The following is a 22,898-nucleotide window of genomic DNA, read 5'->3' as shown; positions in this document are numbered from 1 at the left end:
ATTCAGATTGACACGACTGACCCGTTTAATAAACGGGTTGTGTTAATGTCTAACCCACGGAACTTGTTTGACTTGTCTGACCTGTTTAATTAAATAACATTTTACCAATATACTCTTCAAACTTTAGGTATATAAATTTATTAGTTATTGTGGTTTATCATTTGGGCTAGAGACTTAAATCTAGTCCTTACAGTTTGACTGTTTTTTTTTTTTTTTAATTAATTTTTTATCACACCAAACTACCAAAGGATGTATAAATATTGTTTCAATTTAAGTTGTTTGATGCTCTCAAAATGTATATTGTATTCTAGACTTCTCTGTAACTTGTTGCTCCATGGTAGTTGTTATTTGATTCAACATTGTCGTTACATTTGTATGGTTGGCATCATGTTATCTTTACATGATCTAGTATTTTTAGTGATTTATTACCTTATCTAGTCTATGTTTTTTTTTTTTTTTTTTTTTTTTTTTTTTTTAATTGTTTAAAAAACTTGTGATTCACAAGTTAACCTATTTTTACTCCTAATTAAAAATTCTCTAGTTTTTATTTTATTTAATTTTTTTAGAGAGATTTTCAATTTATGGCGTTTGTTTTCGATGATAGTTCTTTATCATCAAATCAAGATATCAATCGATATTTAGTGTAGGCGGGGATTGAACCCCAGATCTCTTATTCAAACATCAGAAACTTTATTAGTTGAGCTAACTAGAACTCAAAAAAAATTTCTCTAGTTCATATCAAGTTAACAAGTCAATGTCCAATTTTGCCGAGTTTAGGTTTTGGGTGAGTGTGAGTTTGTGACTATCACCATAAAGAATTGCAAATGAATTATTTTTCTAATTATGTATTATTTACATGTACTTTTTTGTGTTAATTTTCTTATTCTTTTTCTCTTCTTCCTTTTATAACATTTCTTATAAAAAGTTATTTAAAATATTTGTAGGAGAATATTAGTTAAAAAATCACACGACTTCTTGGTTGACGAGGTTTGAATTCTTGTAGGAGAATATTATCCACTGGTTTCACATAAATTTCATAAACTTTTTTTTTTTGGGGAGAAAATTTCATAAACTTGATGTTGATAACCACTAGTTAAAAAAAAGGGTCTAAAATAGAATATACTTATGTTTTTATTCTTGTTTTGAGAAAAATATTTATATGTATTTAAAGATTTCTTATTCTAAAATTTCAATAGCGAATCAAACTCAACCATTATCTTATAAAATAATAGGAGGGTTTGTTATTTTATATTTTTACTTAGAAAAATGTGCATCATAATATAATTTGTCACAACATTCCTTAAAATTATAATGGCTTTTTTTGAGTGGTGTCAACTGTTTATTTTTTATTTTTTATTTAATAACTCAGATGTGTGCTTTTGTATTAATGCTGCATTCCCTTTACCTTCTGTGTTTGTTTGTTTTTTTTTTTTTTTTTTAAATAGACAATTATTAATTTTTCACCACAAAATAAGAAAAGAATAAGGGTAAAAAAAAAAAAAAAAAAAGGCAAAAAAATATATTTTTAACTAAAACGACGTCGTTACTTTCAACACTCCCGCCACCATCTATAACCTTAACCCCTCACATAAACCCTAGTAGGAAACAGCAAACAGAGACTAAGCATAACCAATCTGAGAAGAAGAACCCTAACCCCAAGCAGAAGCAAAAACAAACCAGAGAGAGAGAATGAGGAAGAAAGTTGATGAGCGCATCAGAACCCTGATCGAAAATGGCGTCAAAACCCGCCATCGCTCCATCTTCGTCATCATCGGTGACAAGTCCCGCGACCAGGCACTCTCTCTCTCTCTCTCTATATATATATATATATTGATTTTAGTATTATTGCCTTTTAAAAGTGGAAGATTTGTTCTTAATTGAGCTTTTTGGTTATCACTGTTTATTCTAATTTAATGCTTAGGATTCTCATTTTTGTTACAATAAGCTGAAACTGTGTTCTCTCACTATTGTAAAAAAAAAAAAAAGTAATTTTGTTTCTTAATTTTCTTTGAATTTGGTTGCTGAGATAAATTCATGAACTAAAAGCTTGTTTTGGTTGCAAAGACTGAAATTTTTTTTAATCAGAAATCAAATAATTCGTGATTGATTGCGAATTGTATCATTGTTTGTTCTTTATTGAGCTTTTTGATTATCATTGTTTGTGTTAATTTAATTTTTGGATTCTTTCTTTTTTTTGTTATAATAAGCTTAGACTGTGTTCTCTCACTATTGTAAATAAGTAAAAAAAAAAAAAAAAAAAAAAAAATTTTGTTTAGTCTGTCAAGTTATAACTTCTTAGTTTTCTTTGAATTTGGTTGCTGAGAAAAATTAATGAATTACGAGTTGTTGTCGTTGCAAAGACTGAAAATTTAAATCTTGAGGATAAAGTTTGGATTTGTTTCATTTTTTATTTCTTTTAAAATTGTATCAGCAATCAAATAATGTGTGATTGATTGTGAATTGTATGTTTTGATCTTGTGCAGATTGTTAATCTCCATTACATGTTAAGCAAGGCAGTGGTTAGATCAAGACCATCTGTTTTGTGGTGCTACAAGGACAAACTTGAACTCAGCAGGTTATTTCCTTTTTTTTTTTTTTTTTTTTTTTGGGTTGGTAAAAAGAAATATTACTTAATTCTATTTGGGTTTGTGTCGATGTTTTTCTTACAAGACAGAATGCAATATGACACCTTGTATACCTCTATTCCGATACTCAATGTTGCTGCATGATTGGAATATGTTTATAAACCACTGTCATTAGCATCTTACCTGAGAGCGTGACATAAGAAGTGCACACTGAAAGTGACTTGTCTGCTAGAGCTTTTTTTTAAAAAAAATAAGGTCTCCCAAGCAAGCAGTTACTTCTTAAAGTTATGTTTGGTTGTCAGAATGGAACATTTGCTCGACCAAAATTTTAATTCCTTACTCATGTGTCCCCCGAAAATTAGTTGATCAAGTCTCAGGGGTTTAAGGAGTCCAATTTATGGATGAATCATAATTCTGTTTAATAGAAGTTCAGTCTTGTGTTTAAACTCCAAAGTGGGTTTTGCTGTTTTGTGTGCTCTATTTGGACAATTTCCTAGAGGGCCCTCCATTATATTCACTGGGTTGATTCTTTAATGCAGTCATAAGAAAAAGCGTGCAAAGCAGATAAAAAAGCTAATGCAAAGGGGGCTGCTGGATCCTGAGAAGGTGGATCCATTTTCGCTTTTTGTTGAAAGTGGGGGATTAACTTATTGCTTGTACAAGGATTCAGAAAGAATTCTTGGTAATACTTTTGGGATGTGTATACTTCAGGTAATTTTGCCCTCTGCCATGTAATTGAATTGTAGCTAAACCCTTTAACAGTTAATTATTGATGCTCTCTCTTTCTCTCATGTTAAAGTTTACTCTTTGCACTGTTATCAGGATTTTGAAGCTTTGACACCAAATCTACTTGCAAGAACAATTGAGACAGTAGAGGGTGGTGGGTTAATTGTATTGCTGCTTCGGTCTCTGTCCTCACTGACCAATCTGTACACTATGTTCATGGTATGAATATAGGTTCTATTGGTATAATATCTTGTTTCAATTATCTTTGTCTTTTTCATGTCTGGAATTTGCAATTGACTCCTCTCTCTATGCACACATGCTTGCACACACATGAATGTGTTTGTGTACGTATCCTTATTTGTATGCAGTTCAAAATCTGTGCTAGTAATATATGTTGTATTTGTAAATTATGATTCTTGTGTCTTTATTTCAGTCAACCTGATTGATCAGATCAGTTGCCTTATGAGTTATGGAACCCAATCTCACTAGTGGTCACTTTTTGTGATCTACATGTAGCTTGGGTTGCAGGTGACAAATAATGTTAACTCTCATTTGGACAAATTACCACAATACCACCCCTATGTTGTGTCTGAATGAAATATGATAAATAACTCTTAAATTTGTAAAATGTTTTCAAATAAGCTGCAGCTTAAGGATAAAATAATGGATCCTAATTTTTACTCTATTTGTTTGATGTCGTTTTTATGGTATTGAATGTTTTATTTATCAAAAGCGGTAAGAATTTCCACTTGAATTAATTTATTAGGGCCATAGAATGGATGCTATAAGGGATAATTTATCCTGATTCTATTACCATGGTGTATAGGATGAGTTATCTATCTATTTATTTATTTATGATAAGTATAGAATGAGTTTTTTATTATTTTTATTTTCTTGGTGTTTGGTTTTGTTATTTATTTATTTTATTCTGTTGGATGATCCACTTCTGTTTGTTTTAAAATTCATTAGTTTAATTTTTTACTTGATATAATTTTGCAAATATAATTCTTGCTTATCATAGAAGTTCTTTTGGAAAGATTTGTTATATTGAAGTCTGCTTTGATTTCATTAAATAAGCTGAAAGGGTGCCACCATGTACACAAGATGTGTACAACAGATACACCAAAATTAAATGTTAAAAAGTATTGATCAAGCAAAGCAGGCAAAACAACAAAAGAAAACAACCTCGAAGCATTTATCCACTCAAACAAAGTCTTAAGGAATAAAAGTTTAGGTCATGAACCAATCTTGACAAAAGTCTTATAGTTTAATTGGTTGACACCTTCTAATGTTTCCCACGGAGACATCTAGGGTTCAAATTTTCCCTCCCCCATTATATCTATTGAATTATCAAAAAATAAAAAAAAGAACCAAGTTTTTACAACCCTCAAAAGTCCAAGCATTCCTCTCTTGTCAAAGACCCCCACACGAGGCAATGAGGGATTATGCGCCAATTCTCAGCATTGCAAAACCAGCTGGACTTGCCTTTCCAACTGGTTAAAAGCTCCACAACAACTTTTGGCATAACCCAAGGAACCCCAACACATGAAAATACTATGGTGCAAAGTTTTCTAGCCACCATGCCATGGAAAAGTAGATGATTAGTAGTTTCCCCATCCCTCTTACACATGCAACACCAATCTAGCACAACTAATCTCCGCTTCTGGAGGTTATCTGTAGTTAGAATTTCCCCCAAATCTGACCGTTGTTGGAAGTTAGGCTTCCACAAACTTTTCAAGGAAAGGATTGATGAGATGTCGAGTGCAACATCCTATAATAGGATTTGACTTCAAAGTCATTTTGTGAAGATAGCAACTGTGATGCATGGCATATTTTCTTACTAAATTTCATAGCTTAGTGGACATACAGGTACATCATTTAAGCTTGCTGTAGATTTTGACAACTATTTCAACAGCAGTTCCTGCCTTGGGATCTCCTCAAATTCTGGAATGATGTATTTTACATTTACTTCTCTTTTTTTAGTTTCAGGTTAACCATGACAAGGTGTTCAGCCCAATTGGCAATGATTGTCAGTGTTATGCAGTAATTTTTATTTTATTTTATAAGTACAGTGTTATGTATTAATGCCAATACTTATGACAACTGATTTTCATATTCCTCTGTTGTGCCTAAACTTTTACTATTAAAAAGTCACAAAACCCTTTTTGATTTTAGGATGTTCACGATAGATTTCGAACTGAATCCCATTCTGAGGCTGCTGGACGCTTTAATGAGCGTTTCTTGTTATCACTTGCATCATGTAAAGCATGTGTGGTCATGGATGATGAACTGAATATTTTACCAATTTCGTCTCATATAAGGTCAATTACACCAGTTCCAGTTAAAGAGGTAACTTTTGGCACCTTCTACTTTGTCGCTTAGAGGAAAAATTGAAATTTTAATGATTTTTTCAGTTTTTGTGGCAGCATCCCCAATCAAAACTGCAAAACTTTTGTTTTAAAACAAAAGTTTATTCACTATATTAAAAGGGAATAACGTGACTGTGTAGTTGTTTATTCACTATATTAAAAGGGAATAACATGATAATGTGTAATTATGGTAGTGGTCCATCATAATGCACTCTGATTTCTCTGAAGCTCTTGATAACTTATTCTCTGGCTATTTATTTATTATTGAAGGACTCTGAAGGGCTTTCAGAGGCAGAAAAAGACCTGAAAAATCTCAAAGAACAACTAATTGATGATTTTCCCGTTGGTCCTTTGATAAGGAAGTGTTGTACGTTGGACCAGGTAGAGATATTTTGCTGACATGTTATGAGTTACCAGTTTGGTTTCTTGTAATTAAATGATATAGGCAAATTTGAGTTGGTAAATACGTTCTCTTATGTGAATAGGGAAAAGCTGTGGTTACCTTTCTAGATGCAGTTTTGGACAAGACACTTCGCAGTACAGTCGCCTTGCTAGCTGCTCGTGGCCGTGGGAAATCTGCCGCACTTGGTTTAGCAATTGCTGGAGCTATTGCTGCAGGGTAGATGCTTGATCTATATCATTATATGTGCATTTAGTTTTTTGTATTATATGTATAAATTTTTGTTTATTTCTTATTGACCATTGTTAGATTCTGACGAGAAACTTTTATTGATAGGTATTCTAATATCTTTGTAACTGCACCCAGTCCTGAAAACTTGAAAACCTTGTTTGAATTTGTTTGCAAGGGTTTTGATGCTCTTGAATATAAGGTATGGGTGTTATCTATCTTTAAGATAGTAATATTATTTACTATCATTAAAATGCTTTTATGAGGCTCTTGTGGTAGATAGGTAGTTGTACTTATATGTATGTATTTCTCTCAGGTTTTCTTTATCAAAATGATAATCCTGGAGTACCTTTTCTTTTGATAGGCAAGTTACACACACCCAGCGGGTCTTGAATCCATGACCTCACCCTCCACCTAGCACTTGCGAGGGGAGGAGGGGCTAGTTGAGCTAGAGCTCATTGGCATAATCCTGGAGTACTCTTAACACATTGCTTGAACGTATTAGTTTTTCTAGTAAATTAACCGTGTCAATTTGCCGATTGTGACCTTGGTCGGCTAAGATACTATATGCCAGTGTGAATTAATGTTGCATCTTCAGAAAATGAAATATAGAAAACTCTTGGACAATTGATGTATAGGCACTCCTTCAGTCTGTAACGACATATCCAAATTAAGGTTCAGTTCATATTTTGTTAATTATGATTGCCTTCAGGAGTGTGGACAAAATTTAGAAGTTGAATAAAAGTTTTCTAGGTGTTTTAGTTGTAGAAATTATTTACCTCCCAAGAATATGTGGCACTTGAAGTTGATTACACTTTTGAGAGATGTTCGGTTTTGAAATACACTTTGCGTTCCTGAAAAGATGTTATCTCATTCACTCTTCTTTTTAGAGTTCACTGTTTATATATTGAAAATGGTATACTGATCATGAGGAACAATGTAACCCCTGTTTTCAGGAACATTTAGATTTTGATGTGGTGAAAAGTAATAATCCTGAATTCAAGAAAGCAACTGTGCGGATCAATATTTACAAGCAGCACAGACAAACAATTCAGGTTAATTGACTTTTTTTTTTTTTGAGAAAAGGTTAATTGACTTATATGGTTTTTTTTATTGTGTAATGTGACAATATCAGTTTTTACCTGCATGGGTATATTGTAGGTATTTGAAAATGGTTTTACATAATAATGATCATTATAATGTTCTATGCAACAACTTATTCAAAAAATGTCATATGCAACAACTTATTCAAAAAATGTTATATGCACCACTCGGCCAGCTGCATGTGCCAATGCAATTGATCATCTTAAATAGATTGTGCTATATTTAAGCGGTAGCAGTTTCTGCCTTTTTATTTAATTTTATAATACAAGTCACAATAATCTACATTCAGAAGATGTTGGTCTTGTGCATGGGGTTTTATGAATTGTAATTCCATTCTGATGTTTATAGAGTCGTTGCCTATTCGTACGTAATTTTTTATGTTTGTAATTCTTTTGGCTTCTTTGTGTCCATTGAACATGAAGTAGTCTTTATTTAATAAACTTATTTTTACCTATTATATATATATATATATATTCTACATTGAGAAGAATACACAACTATAGGTTGGCTAGTTATCACTTAGGCTTGTCAAAAAAAGGTACTCTAGAATATGCATATTTGACTCAGTTTAAGGGATTGGTGCTGGCAGAACTTTAAAGGTTTGTGTAATGCATAACATTTGCACTTTAGAGGCATAAGTCTCATCCTGATAGGCATTATAAAATGTTCACATGCGTTTACATAGTGATGATGTGCTATTCATTAATATGAGTTTCTGTTAATATTTTCTCCACTACTTTCTTGATTGCCCTTTTTATCTTCATCTTATAAGTGAAAATTCTTAGTATTCTTCTGGGATGGATGAATTTTGTGGGGATTATTCCCCTTGTAAATTATCTTGTTATTGAAAATATAGCTGGACTGCTCAAATGCTTCCTTGTTTATGCTGATATTACATTAAAGAGATTTGAAATGTTTTATAATACTCAATGCAAGTAAATGCTTATACATTTAGTTGTTTTTCTATCTGTCCTTGCAGTATATACAGCCACATGAGCACGAGAAGCTTTCTCAAGTTGAACTGCTAGTTGTTGATGAAGCAGCAGCTATTCCATTGCCAGTTGTTAAGGCATTACTTGGTCCTTATTTGGTCTTCCTTTCATCTACAGTAAATGGGTATAACTATCATACTCAATTATATATTTTAAATGGAGAAGCCATTGCTTTTGTAAAACAATGTTTATTTTTCCAATGATCTTAACTGTCCCATATTTCCTTTAATTTTGCTTAATGGGGGCATGCTGCTCCACTCCACGGTTAGAATAAAAAAAGTGCAAATCTCCCTCCTTTTCACATAGAGAGCATGGCCCAAAACCAGGAAGCAAATCTAGTGGGGGCAGGGTGTCAAGTCTCCTTGCTATTGCTGTACTTTAGACCTTACACAAGACCATCAAATTTAATGTCTAATGTCCTCTTAACAGTCAATATATACACTGAGTGGCACACAGTCCTTGTCCATTTGCAATGATCTTAACTGTTACTCAATTTCCCTTAATCTATCTTAATGTAGTCTTCTAATTTATGAGGTGAAATTTAATGCAATATGAATGCTAAAATAGTTTATTTTTGCTTTGTATTTAACCATGTAGTATGTCTGAATTGGAATGAACAGTGCGATTTCTTTTTTGATGATGTTATCTGTTTCTATGTTATTTGAATTGGAGAATTTGGAGGACCAGCTTCTAGCCTCTTTTGTAGCCACTTTGTTTGATTGTGCCTGAGCTTGGGCATTCACATCTAAGTGATTCCATCCCAATGTTCATAGAGTCTCTTTCTTCTTGTACACAATTTTTTTGATATTCGTGTTTCTTTGTAAATTTTTTGGCTACTTCATGCCTTTTTGCATGTAGTAGTATGTTTTCAATAAAATTATTCTTATAAGAAAAATCTGTTTCTTTGTTCTTTATTCGTGCTTGATGTGCTCTCTTAATTTATTTACTGGTAGTAATTTTAATTTAAGTACTGAAATACTTTCTTTTGTAATCCATTTAAAGCTATGAAGGTACTGGTCGGTCTTTGTCACTAAAACTTCTGCAACAATTGGAAGAGCAAAGCAGGGAGTCTGCTAAGACTGTGGAGGGCTCTCTTTCTGGTATGATTATTCTTCACTTTTCTTTCAGTTCTGTTAGTCAACAATATGCATGCAAATCTCCAAGGGTGCTTCTGTAGCATGGAGAGCAGTTGGTCATTAATGTTCTGAAGTTTCTAAATACACATTTGTGTGATTTTCGAAAATCATTTGTTTTTTTCCCCTTTATTTGTTTGTACTATTCCAAAAAAAAAAAATTAATAAATAAAAATGGGGTTTTGGGCATTAGTAAGTTCTCTTTGGATCTGTATGCCAAAGAGTTCAACTTGGACTGCTCAGTTTTCAAACTTGTGTTTTACATGTACAGAATGAACTATGAGATCTTTTCTGCATTATTTTTCTTATCTCTAAATCAGACTAATCCTTTTTCTTATCCCCTATTGTTGTAATTATCAAATAATCAAAAATCATCTAGAAGGCCCAAAGATTTCTCAACATTATAGGAATGCTAAAGGGGGAGTGCACAAAGTTCAAAATAGAGCCAATTTGCAACTCGGACTATTTGACTGACTTACTAGAACAATGACTGAACTCATTATGTCTGTATGGCACATAAGTACTTAGTTATTTCTAGATTCTTTTTGAATGAGTAATCTTAGGAAAAATATCCACATATATTGGACTTGCCCAACTTGTTTTTTGAGTTTTAAACACCACACACCTGGAAATTGTTGTTGTCTGCAATCTTTTGATGTTTGGCTTGGTGGGGGGGGGGGGGGGGGGGGGTGGTTGGGGGCACTATAATAGTTTTTATTTCCTTTTGTTTTATTGCTCTCTATTTTTTGGTGCATTGTTGCTGAGTTCTCAAACAAGTTTGATTATAGGTCGCATTTTTAAAAAGATAGAATTGAGCGAATCTATCAGATATGCTTCTGGGGACCCAATTGAATCCTGGCTTCATGCTTTACTTTGCTTGGATGTTACAAGTTCCATCCCTCATATTAGCAGGTTAGAGCATGCTTTTTAAGAACTCTGAAGATAAAGCCTTCTCCTTTATCTTTGTATCTTTGTAAATGTTTCTTCTTTTCTGTAACTAGGATACCCCCACCCAGTGAGTGTGATCTCTACTACGTTAATCGTGATACACTTTTTTCCTATTACAAAGAGAGTGAGTTGTTTTTGCAGGTAGTTACTTATTTCATCTATTTGAAATTTAATGTTCTAATCTCTTATCAGTATATATCTGGTATTTATATTCTTACATTGGCAGCGTATGATGGCCCTTTATGTTGCTTCTCACTACAAAAACTCTCCAAATGATTTACAATTAATGGCAGATGCTCCAGCCCACCACTTGTTTGTGTTACTTGGTATACCTGTTTTCCTGTTGACTGGTTTTATTGTATATTCCATTTGATCTGGACTTCTTCTGACTCTTGGTATTTAGGTCCTGTTGATGAGTCAAAGAATCAACTTCCTGATATTTTGTGCGTGATCCAGGTTTGTATTTATCATCAGTATTGGCACCCTAGAATAATCAGTCCTTCCTTAATGCATTCCTGCATCAATAATACTTTGGGTCATCATATACACTAGTTTTTGTGACATTTCCCACATACATTATTCCTGTAAAATTTATATGTCTGAGATTCCTGATAAGATAATTCAAACTTGTGGTTTTCCTCTTTTTACCACTAAATAAATATGTTTTTCATTGCCTTAATTAGCTCAAACAAGTTAATTCCCCTCCATTGCAGTACTCTTGTATCATGACCATTACTACTAATTAAAATTTGTTGTTCCCTGCCTTAATTTGCTCAAAAAAGCTGATTCACCTTCCATTATGGTACTCTTGTCTTGTATCATGACCAGATTCTTATATGATCAAATGCCAATTGTTTGTAGAGATTTAGGTTTTGATAATGAGGATATAAGAACTTTCTTTGGCTGATAGATCTATTAACATATGCTTGTGTTTTTGGCTCTTAGTTAACATATGGGGTAAGGTTGGAGTAGTCTTCAAAAAAAATTGATGGTTTCGTAAACAGCATTGTTAAAAGTGTCTGGTACACTTACAAAGGCCTCCTGAAACTCTGGTGTAATGCACAAGTGCGCTTCTAATTGAAGTGAAACCATTTTTTATTGATTTTAAATCGTAAAGTGCAATAGCTTCTACCATGTTTGGTTAGAGAATTTGTAGACAGCACTACATTAAATTTTGCCAAATAGAATTCCTTGTTTGGGTGTATCATAAGACAAAATTAGCCATAATTTGGAGGGTTGAAATTCTGTTTTTGAAATTCCACCTTAATAGGTGTTATTTCTAAAATTCATCTATACTCTTGCATTGTTCAAAGCATACCCTCTAAGTAGACAAATCCCCAACGTCTCCTTCGTTCAAAGAAACCCTCTTTAGCCAATAGCCAGAGCTTTTCTTCCATCCTCAACAAAAATTTGTTTCGTGGTGGTACTCATCCTTCTCCTGCTTTATTATCCCACCTGAAGTTGCACCCTTGACCACCCCAAGGTCTACTCCGAAGTTTTGAGTTCCAATTTCTTCACTTGGCCTCCTTTCACTGATTTTGAAGACATTCAGAACCACACGAGCAAAGAGTGGCTGAGGCAAAGCTCTCATGTCGTGCTTGTGCGGTGTTTTCCACTGTGGCAGAAATTTTGGTGTTGCTAGAGAAGCTATCGCAGTACCTGGGCGTGGTGGAGCTACACTTGGTGAGGGACATCTCTATGCTGCAATCTGAGGCCCAGAAGCAACTAACAAGATTTGAATGTGAAGATCATAGAAGGGTGTAGTCAGATATAGGACTTGAAGGAGATGATATGACTATTGGGAGTGTTTACTTGGGTTATTACCCATAGAGTTTTGGGTTGACCACAAGCATCTTGATCCGATGGTGGTGAGGGAAAGATAGAGATTTCTGAATTGGATGATGAAATATAGAAAAGGAAATTTCAGAGCTTTTCCGAATTTCACAGAGCTAGTCAATGCTATTTCTTTCTTCATTTATCCAAACAATAAAATTAGCAATTGATGGATTTTAAATGGTGGTTAAATTTTCTGTGTAAATGTCAATTCTTTATCTGAACACAACATTAAGAAAGAGGTTCAACATCTAATTAAATAATAAACGTTTATAATCAAAATAGTAAAATATATATTTTTAGATGAACGACAACATTTTTTCAAACAAATAAACAGAGTTACGGTTCAATAGTGTCAGCAAAAGCGAACAGCAAAATTGCAGATAACACCCAACTAGACATCACAGCAAGAATACCTCTTACCTAACAATTGTAATATGTTTACCATGAACAAAATTAGAAGAAAGCTTTTCTTAAATTTTCTTTAAAAAGGGGGGTGGAGGACGGGAGTGGCATATGATGTGAAAGGGGCCAAAGAAGAAAAAGAAGCAACTGAATAAGGAGCACAAAAAAGTGCAATTACAAAAAAAGGGCAGAGAGAGACAGAATGTGAGTGTCATGGAAGAAGAACAAAGACATGCAAAAGAATCAAGAGAGGAAAGAGAGTGGCATACCTGGTTCGTCTCCAAAGAGTAATCTGGTGGAAGGCTCTAGTCCCTTCAGCTTATGTTTCTTCTTCTAGATGTTATCTCGTAGGTTTTGATATGTAGTCAGAGATATGTTTGTGTAGTATAGCACAACATAAGAATAGTGCTTTGACTACAAGCCAAAAGCTTTTAAATTTACCTTTTTATTCTTAATGAAAGACTTTCTAACTTTTGCTAAGTGTGAAAGGTTTTCTTATTGTTTGACGCTTAACATGGTAATTTTTCTATCACATCTACAGGTCTGTCTTGAGGGACAAATTTCTCGTAAATCTGCGATTAAAAGTCTTAGTGATGGTTATCAACCTTCTGGAGACCAAATACCATGGAAATTCTGTGAGCAATTCCAGGATACCGTTTTCCCTGGTCTATCAGGAGCTCGCATTGTACGCATTGCTACCCATCCAGGTGTCATGAGGGTAAGCCTTTTTATAAAACATGGGAAATTGTGTTGGTTCTTCCACATTCTTGTCTCACTGTACTTTTATATCAATATATTTATTTGTGTTTATCTTATTGCAGTCTGGATATGGTTCACAAGCTGTGGAACTTTTAGCAAGGTATGTAATGTTTGAGTTCCTACCTGTGTTATTTTCCTGGAATATGTTGGAAGAGAATATGAATGATACTCATTTACTTTACATGTATAGAATGAAGTAGAAGAAAAGTTATTTCTGTAGTCCTTGATCATTTTCAGGATACTTTTCTATTAGTCATGATGCATGAGATGTTATGTATAATGTTTGTGGTTGGTCATTATGCAAGCTTCTCTTCCTACCATACTTCTTTTGTTGCTCCAAACCTGCAAACAAAGCTGTAAGTGCCACTATGATTTAGTGTATGTGGCTTGCAAATTAAAGATCTGAGCTCGAGGATGGGTCTTGAATTGAGGAAAATTAAATGAATTGGTACATAAGGATTCCCATATTTCTTTCAAAATCTCTTATTACTTGCTAAAATAAAAAAGGAATTTGGAACATGAGTTGTGTGTTCACTTTCATTGTTTGGAAGATAATGATTTTAGTATATAACTCATTGCTCAACCTGGTTCATAAAAAAAGTGATAATTCCTAATGAAGAAACACTTTTCAGGCATGATTTTTAAACTAATTGATCTGTTTACATACATGGATCTTATTATCTTTGGGAAATTCATGTTATTTTTATAATATGGGATTTCTAAAATTTTCTATGCACTTGGAGCAAGTGAAAGTGCGTCTTAATAAGATATTTTAACTGAGTGTTTGCTTTGGAACATTTTGGGACATATTTACTCTTTTAAGACTCTTAATGAAAGGCATTTGCATTAACTTTCTGCAGGTACTTTGAAGGGCAGCTTACTCCTATTTCTGAAGTGGATGTCGAAAATGTTACTGAGACTCCACATGTCAGAGTTACTGAAGCTGCAGAGAAGGTTCAATCCCATATAATTTCAATATATCTATTTCATTTAAAAAATGTTAAAATGATGCTTAGTTCAGAGTATTGTGTAAAGTTTCTATGTATGTGGTAATCATTAATGTTTCATATCGTTTTTTCTCCCATTAACTCATACTTGCTTGATACTAAATGGTCAATTTGAGTGACTTCAGAATTCTTCATCTTCGGTGGATCATTAGTTATTTGATTATTCTAGATGTTGAGTGGCCTTCAATTCATTATATGTGATCATACCAATTTGAATTCAAAAGTCCAAACTTAAGTGGTTCAATTTTCTTTCCCTTAGTTTCAAAGCAAAGTACTTTATGAGTCTCAAAGAATTTTCAACATAAGTTCAATAATTATTGGCAATAATAAGTATTTAAACTAGTTATTTGGAATCATATGTTTTTCAGTACATTTTGTTATTTTCTGACTTCAATATTACCGTACTTGCAGGCTTCATTGCTAGAAGAAAATTTAAAACCTAGAACTAATCTTCCCCCTTTGCTAGTTCATGTTCGTGAAAGGAAACCTGAAAAGCTACATTTCATTGGTGTATCCTTTGGGCTTACCCTGGACCTTTTCCGCTTTTGGAGGAAACATAGATTTGCTCCATTCTACATTGGCCAGATTCCAGTTAAGATAATCTAATATTTTTTTTGGAGTGTTCCTTTCTGCTTGGATTACATGAACACTGTATTCAAATATGAAGGATTTAGTGCTAATGTGATTTTTTTGATGATATAGAGTACTGTGACTGGTGAGCATACATGTATGGTTATTAAACCTTTGAACAATGATGATATTGAAGATAGTGGATCGGATCAATGGGGCTTTTTTGGTCCATTTTACCAAGGTAGGCACTCTTTCTAAGAATCATGTACTGATGTTTATGTTTTTATTAATGTTTACTCAGTTTGTAGCTTGATAATTTTTTCCATCACTAGATTTCAGGCGAAGATTTACTAGATTATTGCATCTTAGTTTTCGTGAAATGGAGTATAAGCTTGCCATGAGGTTGGTATTTGCAAATTCACCCTTTTCAGATTTTTGTTCATTTTCAAATATGCTCATGCTACTCATAATTTTTCAGCATCCTGGATCCAAAGATCAATTTCATGGAGCTGGAATCTACACTTTCCACATCAAATGGATTTTTGAGTTCGTTTAAAGAATTGTTGTCACCACATGATATGAAGCGACTGGAAGCTTATACCAACAATCTTGCTGGATTTCATTTGGTAAGATCTCTAGACAATAGTTAGGAGCAACTATTATGCATTAAAGTTGTCCATTTATCTTTGCTAGTGGCTGTCTTCCAGTAATCGTTGGCAATCCCCAGTATTGCCAATCATAAACAAATGAACAATCCCTGGGATCCAACCCAATGACAATTTTCTCTCTTCCTCAATACCATTTTCTCTTCTGTGTCCTATATATAAGAGGCTTTAAAAACATACCTCCTGAGCTTCTCTGTTCTTTCCATCTTTTCAAGCATCATTCCTCTTATTCTATTTATTTCCAAATCACCATATTCTCTGATAGTACAAAGTTTTCTTTGTTACTGTTTTGAAGAATCATTCAAAGTTATCAATACCTCACCATAGTGGCTGGTATGGCCAGAATTTCTTGTACCAACTACCAATCTGGTATGCTTACCTCCCTGGATATGTATTGGTTTACATATAGGACTGTTTTGGTCTATATCGACTATTTTGGCCTGTGCCAGAAATTTGGGCTGGTAAACCCAATTCAGCCCAGTACCAACCTTGCCTTCTTCCTCTTTTTATTGTACTGAATCCTTGTTTTGCTACTCTCCTCCTCTTCCTCTTGGCCTCCTCTTCTTCTTCAAGTTTCTTGGTTTCTCCAGCCACCCGACAACCTACGTGACAACCTTTTTTACCTTTTTGTTTTCTTTAGGTCCATGTCAGATGGTTAGCTTAGTGTAAAATTTACTTGAGTTAGGTTATTTTAAAGTTTACTCTGGTTTCCCGTTCCACATGAATTTAACTTGGTAGAATGTTTTTTGGATGAAGGGTGGTAAAGAACTTGTTTGGGCTAGGGAAATGGGTTTGGATTTTTATCAGCATTTTTATAATTTCTAACTTCAAATAAATATATTTATTTGAGAATATATTTTTGTGCGTATATTAAGTTTATAGATATGTATGTATAAATATTAAAAATAGCGATAATCCTAAAATTGTACACTAGTACTTCATTTCCTTGATCAATCTGAAGCGACTACTGGTTTGGTATTGACAACATTGGAATCTTTACCTATCATATAACCATCCACATGTTTTTTAATTCAATGTGCAATAATGGTTTTACAACTCATTAGACCATTAAAGAAATCACTCATATAATTAAAAATTTGTTTCGGATAACTTATTTTGCTTAAAATATAAGTTGAATAACATGTTAGTATGAGCTTATTTCCTGTGTAAAAAATATAGATGTATCTAGAAAAGTAAGTATCAAAAAACTGTACATAATCTACTCTCTCCACTGCCCATATCACCACCTCCCAAGCCTCCAGTAGATTGGTCCTTGCTACACATTAATTATATGCTCTATTGGTTCTCTGTTTGTGGCATTAGTTTATCAAAATATCCAGATGGTGAAGTCTGATTTATACCATGTATATGAATGGTGAATTACTGCTTTGGCCAATTTGATAGATGAGACTTCCCTTCAGAAATTGAGACTATTGACCCATAATATTTCAAATTGTGAAAATTTTCTATGTAAACCCCTACTACTGCTTATGTTGCTAATCAGTGTTTTGTTGTACAGATTTTTGATCTTGTTCCAATTCTTGCACATCTATATTTCGAAGGGAAACTTCCAGTTACATTGTCATATGCACAGGCCTCTGTTTTGCTCTGCATTGGCTTGCAAGGCCATAGCTTTTCTTATCTTGAGGTTTGTTTCTCAACTTGGATGATGTAGTAATTTATTGAATATATGATTCTCTTAAGCATATTGTTGTGCATGAGTCTTGCCGTTCTACTCTTGTCTCACCTTACACACTTGATTGGATATTCAAGTAGGAGACACTCTTCTCTAATATTGCATTTTTCGACATCTTGGTTTTTTATTTATTCTTATCAGCATCTATGGATGGAGACATGTTTGCTTAAACTCTTATTTTACAGGGACAGATGAAGCTAGAAAGAGAACAGATAATGTCACTGTTTATTAAAGTTATGAAAAAGTTCTACAAATATTTGTACGGTATTTCTTCCAAAGAGATTGAGTCAACCCTGCCTCGACTAAAAGAAGTAAGTTGAGCTACTGAGGAAGTATTTCCAAGATTTAGAACATGAAAGTGCAGTTCCTGCTTTATCATCTATCTATAATTTATGTTACTAGTAAGTGTAATCTTTTAAATTCTTGTGGGTAGATACTTCAGTTAGAAGCGTCTAAAGCATTAGGCCTAACTGGGTACCTGGATTCATGAGAATTGTCTATTTAAATTTCTATAGCTATGGTCGAAGGGAATAACTTATTAATTGTCAGTTGGTACATAAAAATTGTTTTTTTTCTTGTCTGCATCATTGGCAAGGACAGATAATCGCCACATTTCTCAGTCCATTTCTATATATTGTGTGTACTTCCATAGTGATATTGCAACTCCTGTTTGTTGGCATTGCTTTCAGATTGTGATGGAACCTCACAGTATCTCTGTGGACGAGGATCTCAAGAATGCAGCAAAGCAAGTTGAGGTATTTAAAATTTCTTTGTACATTGACCTTCTGTTTCCTCCCCATCATCTCTCTCCTTTCTCTTTCTACCCCTAATTACTGAAAGAGCTGAAACTTACTTGGTCCATTAATAGGATGAGATGAAATCCAAGATGGAGGGTTCATTGAATCCTGAGTTACTGCAACAGTATGCCATTGTGGACAGAGATGCTGATTTTGAGAATGCTTTGCAAATTGGAGGTAAAGTACCGTCGGGTGGTCTTGTTAGTGTGAAATCCGGTAGAAATAAAATTGAGAAGCATGGACATCAGAAAGAAAGTCATAAGAGTGGGAAAAAGAGAAGTAAGGATGATCATGGTTCCAAATCAAACAAAAAGAAGAAATCATAATTATATTGACTCGAGAAATATCAAGATGAAAGCAGATTGTCATGGACTGCCTATGGAGGCAGCTGTAGAGGGACCCCTTTTTACTAATGATCATGAACAATTAAATCATTGCTGTACTTATCTCTTCAAGTGTAGTAGCATGTTAGCAATTTAGTATATGGTCATGCTCAACTTTGACATAGGAGCAAAGTCATAGGCCCACAAACTGTAATCTGTTTCATTTTACTTGAAAAATTTTGACATTGTAATTTACATTTTTTTTGTAATAATTATTTTTTAAGTTTTTCCGATGTTAGTTCGTTCATGATTAATTAGTTTCAATGAGACTCGTTAGCTTACGAGCAGATTTTTTTTTCTTTTTTTTTGGTATGAACTGTTCATATCAATATTATTATTATTATAAAAGCAGGGACATCATGCAGAATGCATGAGGTTCTGTCAAGTGACGTTCTAATTTTGCATTTAGTTTTTTTTTTTTTTTTTTTTTACTGTTATCTAAAAGTTCATATTAACTTATTTTGCTGTTATTTCATTAATTGCTTAAGCTTACACTACACCTTTTTCTATTCTTCATGTCTTTTAGCATACCCATTGTTTTAGTATTTAAAAATAAATAAATAAATAAAATAAGTAAGGACTACTAGTAATAACTAACGAGATAAGGCCCTAGAGAGAGATAGAGAGACACAAAAATGTTGTGGATTGTTAAATAAAACGCAGTATTTCAATATATATTAGCAAAACTAAAGACTCGAGACTAAGAAAACATTCGAAAAGGGGGAGAGAGGAATTTGAGGGGTCACTACTTCTGTTATATTAGCCTCCCACTACCATCAAGACACCGAAGCCCACACATGTAATTTTTTTTCTTTTTTCTTTTTAAATTAAGGGCTTAAATATGATTTAGGTTTAGGTAATTTGGTTGGATAGTTTTTGTTTTGGGTATATAAGTAGAGAGAATATTTAGTGCGCAATAAAAAACTATATTCTATCATGGTTTAATTTTAAATCATCTATAAGACACATGCATACATACTTGCCCACATCATGTCTTAATGGTTGCACTATCGTTAAGTGGAAGAAGGTCAGAGAATTGGGCCTACTTTCATTTCTTGGTATGAAATATGTGAACATAACACAAATTAGTTCATTTTCATGGTCTTGTGGACGCAAGGGGCTATTTGATTTTAGGAGTAGCCATCTAGTTTTTGCAATGGTCTAGGAACCATATATATAGCGTCCTTTCAAGGAAGGACCTTTTGATCTTACTATCAGAGATATGGGTTTAGAGTTAAAGTATGATCTTGGGAAGGTGTTAGGCACCTAAAACCGTCCAACCCTAAGGTTAGCTTTCCATCATTGTGTCTTATGTCTTAACCCTATTAAAGGCACACTCAATATTGTTATTTAACTTACACACACTAGCATACATCTAACAATCAATATGGCATCAAAATCCCTAACCATACATCTATTATGCTAACAAACAAAGCCTACCATACATCTAATCATGCATCTCATCACATCATAAACCCTAACATTCATCTAATCATGGCATCAAGGCATTCATCACATCACAAACCTTAATCATACATCTAAGCATGTTTCATTACTAACTCCATGTTATTTATCCAAGGCAACAAGTAAATCATGACAGAAACATAAGCGTAGGAAGATCTAAGCAACATGTGATTGCATCTATATATTGGAAAAACTCATCCAAACAAGCATGTTCATACTCATTATCAAAGAAAGATCATATCACAAATGCATGAACATTACAAATGCATGACTTACATTTACCTACCTTGTAGCAGCTTAGCACCTATGGCATTATGCATGAGCATGTGAATGCATGTTCATGGCATTAAAGCAATAAAACATAAGATAAGCCCTAATTCTAACATGTGAAAGCAAACAAACAATTAAACATGTGAAACAGAAACTTGCAATTTAAACTAATTTATTGATGATATAGTAATTGATCTTTAATTTTCCAGAAATTTTGCAAGCATGAAGGTTATAAGAAGAAGATGTAATCCAATTGTGAATTTGTCAAAATTCACCTCTAATGAAAAGATATTGAGTAAGGTTATAGTTTTAGAGTACAACAAATTTTGTAGCTAAACTTTATCCTTATAAGAAATATTTAAAACTTTTAAAAATAAATAAAAAAAAGTTTCCAACATCTTTGTAAATACATCTTTCATAACTTTTTTATTTTCCGGTTACTTAATTACGACTTTCCAAATAAAGCTTTGAAATTGTAAACTAAGAACTGAAAACTAAAATTTGGAAAACTAATAACTATTTTTCTTTGCTTGTGCAAAAGTCATTGCAAGTCTTTTGGTGTTCGAATTTTTTTTTTTTTTTTTTCATTCTAAATTTAATCGATTATATTTTCATTAATCATGATTGAAGTTTGGTAAAGAGAATCATAATCCATGATTGCAACATATCTTCGATGTTGCAAGAGGTATGTCTTGAATATTTTTATTAAAAAAAATAGATGCATTTTTTTTTTCTGGATATTACAAAGAGAAAGCTAAGATTTTTTTTTTTTTTCCATCAAGATTTTGTTGGGTTTTGGTTCCTAAAAGTATTTCTTCCATTTTTATTTTTTTCTTTTCGATTTATAAAATTTTGAAATAGGAATTTTGTGTTTTGGATATTATAAGGGAAATTTTGGATTTTTATGTGATTTTTTTACTACTTTTGAATCGCAGTTTTGTTGGGCTTTGGGTTTGGATCTAAAATTGTTTTATACTTTTTTTCTATTTGATACGAAGGGTGAGAAAATTTGGAATATATATGATTTAAGTCATAGTTTTGTAAGGAGTTGGTTTTAAAATTTGTACACCTTTTTGTGTTATTTTATTTATAAAATTTTGAGATATGTATTCTATATATCTTTAGGTATTAAAGAAGATGACTTCTTTTTTTTTTTTTTGCTTGAATCAAGGGGTCAAGTTATGGCACTCCTTCTATGGCAGTACACCTGCCCTAAAGCCCAAGGGAAATTAAAGGAACTCAGGGTTTGAAAGGATTGGGCTGAGGATTGAGCCTGAGACGTTCGTGGACCCACATTCCTGAGAGGCACAACCCTAACGAGGAACACCATACTGTCTGACCAAAGTAGCCTTGCTTCATTGGATTACCACGGGAATGAGGCAAGAAAAACGCAGATCCCAACACAGCCATCACCTCCACATTTAAGAGTTAAGACCCTTCTCACCTAATCTTAGCAGCATTAATTGCTGGACTGGCCTGAGTAGGGAGGACGACCCTAAAACCTGCCCTAATGATCACAAAATGGCAGAAATGTATGCTGATAGGATAGGCCAAACCCCAAAAATCTGGTTAGAGAGTAGGACAGTTGGAGGAGGAGAGGGGCTATAAATAGGGGAGAGGATCAATAGGGAAGGGGGATCTAAAAATATTGAGAGAAAAACTAGGAGAGAGAAATTGAGAAGAGCTTTCTTGGAGAGTTCAACTTTTTTTTTTTTTGGTAATTCCCTCGGGAGCACCATTCTTGCCAGTTGTTAGCAATGATTCGATTCCTTTTGTCCTTAATCATTTATCTGAATCTCCCATTATGGATTTCCGTCTTGCATTCTTCATAAATTAGTTATGCAGATCAAGAACCATACTAGTTCTTTTCAGTTTGTGTGTTTTTGAGCCCCTACACATGGATTTGTTGTATTTAAGGTCTTAAAAGTAGTAGTTTAACTTTTTGGCTAAAATGCAAATTGCACCCTCTAAGTATGGCTAGAATTCATTTCAAGCCTCTAACTTTACTTTCACTTAATTAAGTCCTCGAATTTTCAAATTTATTTAATTCATATCTTCCACCCAATTACGTTAAAAAAATTATCGTTAAATACGCAATTAACTAATAAAAAAAATTTTGAAAAAAAAAAAAATCTCACTTGAATCCAGTTTATAAAATTAATAAAAATAAATTGTAATTCCTTATTTCTGTTAACAAATTTTTTTTTTTAACGGAATTAGACAAAAGATCTTAATTGAATAAATTTAAAACATAGATAACTCAATTGAACGAAAATAAAGTTAAAGCATAAAACTTAAGAGTGCCCAATTGCATTTTAGCCTAATTTTTTTCTTTGACTTGTAAATATTTTAGATACGTTTTCTATATTTTTGATATTAGGGAGATAATTTGTATTTTAGAAAATTTATCATATTTCTAACATAACTTATGTATAATATTCTATCAATAAATATTATATGCGAATGGATATTTTTATGCTTCACATTTTAAGATCTTGATTAAATTTATTTTGTTTTTCATTTGATAAGAGAGAAATTCATATGTATATTTGTATCACCTTTAT

General features: G+C 33.1%; 1 protein-coding gene across 1 annotated transcript; it reads left to right on the top strand.

Annotated features, from left to right (window-relative positions):
• The first annotated feature begins 1,578 nt into the window (after positions 1 to 1,578).
• On the top strand, positions 1,579 to 18,833 carry LOC126733269 (RNA cytidine acetyltransferase 1). The gene is made up of 26 exons (XM_050436499.1): positions 1,579 to 1,794; positions 2,484 to 2,575; positions 3,125 to 3,296; positions 3,408 to 3,530; positions 5,487 to 5,660; positions 5,951 to 6,061; positions 6,166 to 6,299; positions 6,417 to 6,510; positions 7,265 to 7,363; positions 8,392 to 8,528; positions 9,407 to 9,504; positions 10,326 to 10,449; positions 10,539 to 10,626; positions 10,712 to 10,811; positions 10,889 to 10,941; positions 13,265 to 13,441; positions 13,545 to 13,582; positions 14,343 to 14,436; positions 14,901 to 15,080; positions 15,192 to 15,300; positions 15,392 to 15,461; positions 15,538 to 15,685; positions 17,244 to 17,372; positions 17,606 to 17,731; positions 18,110 to 18,175; positions 18,289 to 18,833. Exons 1-26 carry the CDS (start codon positions 1,690 to 1,692, stop codon positions 18,541 to 18,543), a joined length of 3,096 nt encoding a protein of 1,031 aa, XP_050292456.1. The 5' UTR covers positions 1,579 to 1,689; the 3' UTR covers positions 18,544 to 18,833.
• The last annotated feature ends 4,065 nt before the right edge of the window (positions 18,834 to 22,898 follow it).

This window comes from Quercus robur, chromosome 6, assembly GCF_932294415.1.
Source record: "Quercus robur chromosome 6, dhQueRobu3.1, whole genome shotgun sequence".
Taxonomy (NCBI): Eukaryota; Viridiplantae; Streptophyta; class Magnoliopsida; order Fagales; family Fagaceae; genus Quercus; species Quercus robur.
Note: the sequence above shows the minus strand (reverse complement) of the source record. Positions and strands in the feature narration are given on the sequence as shown.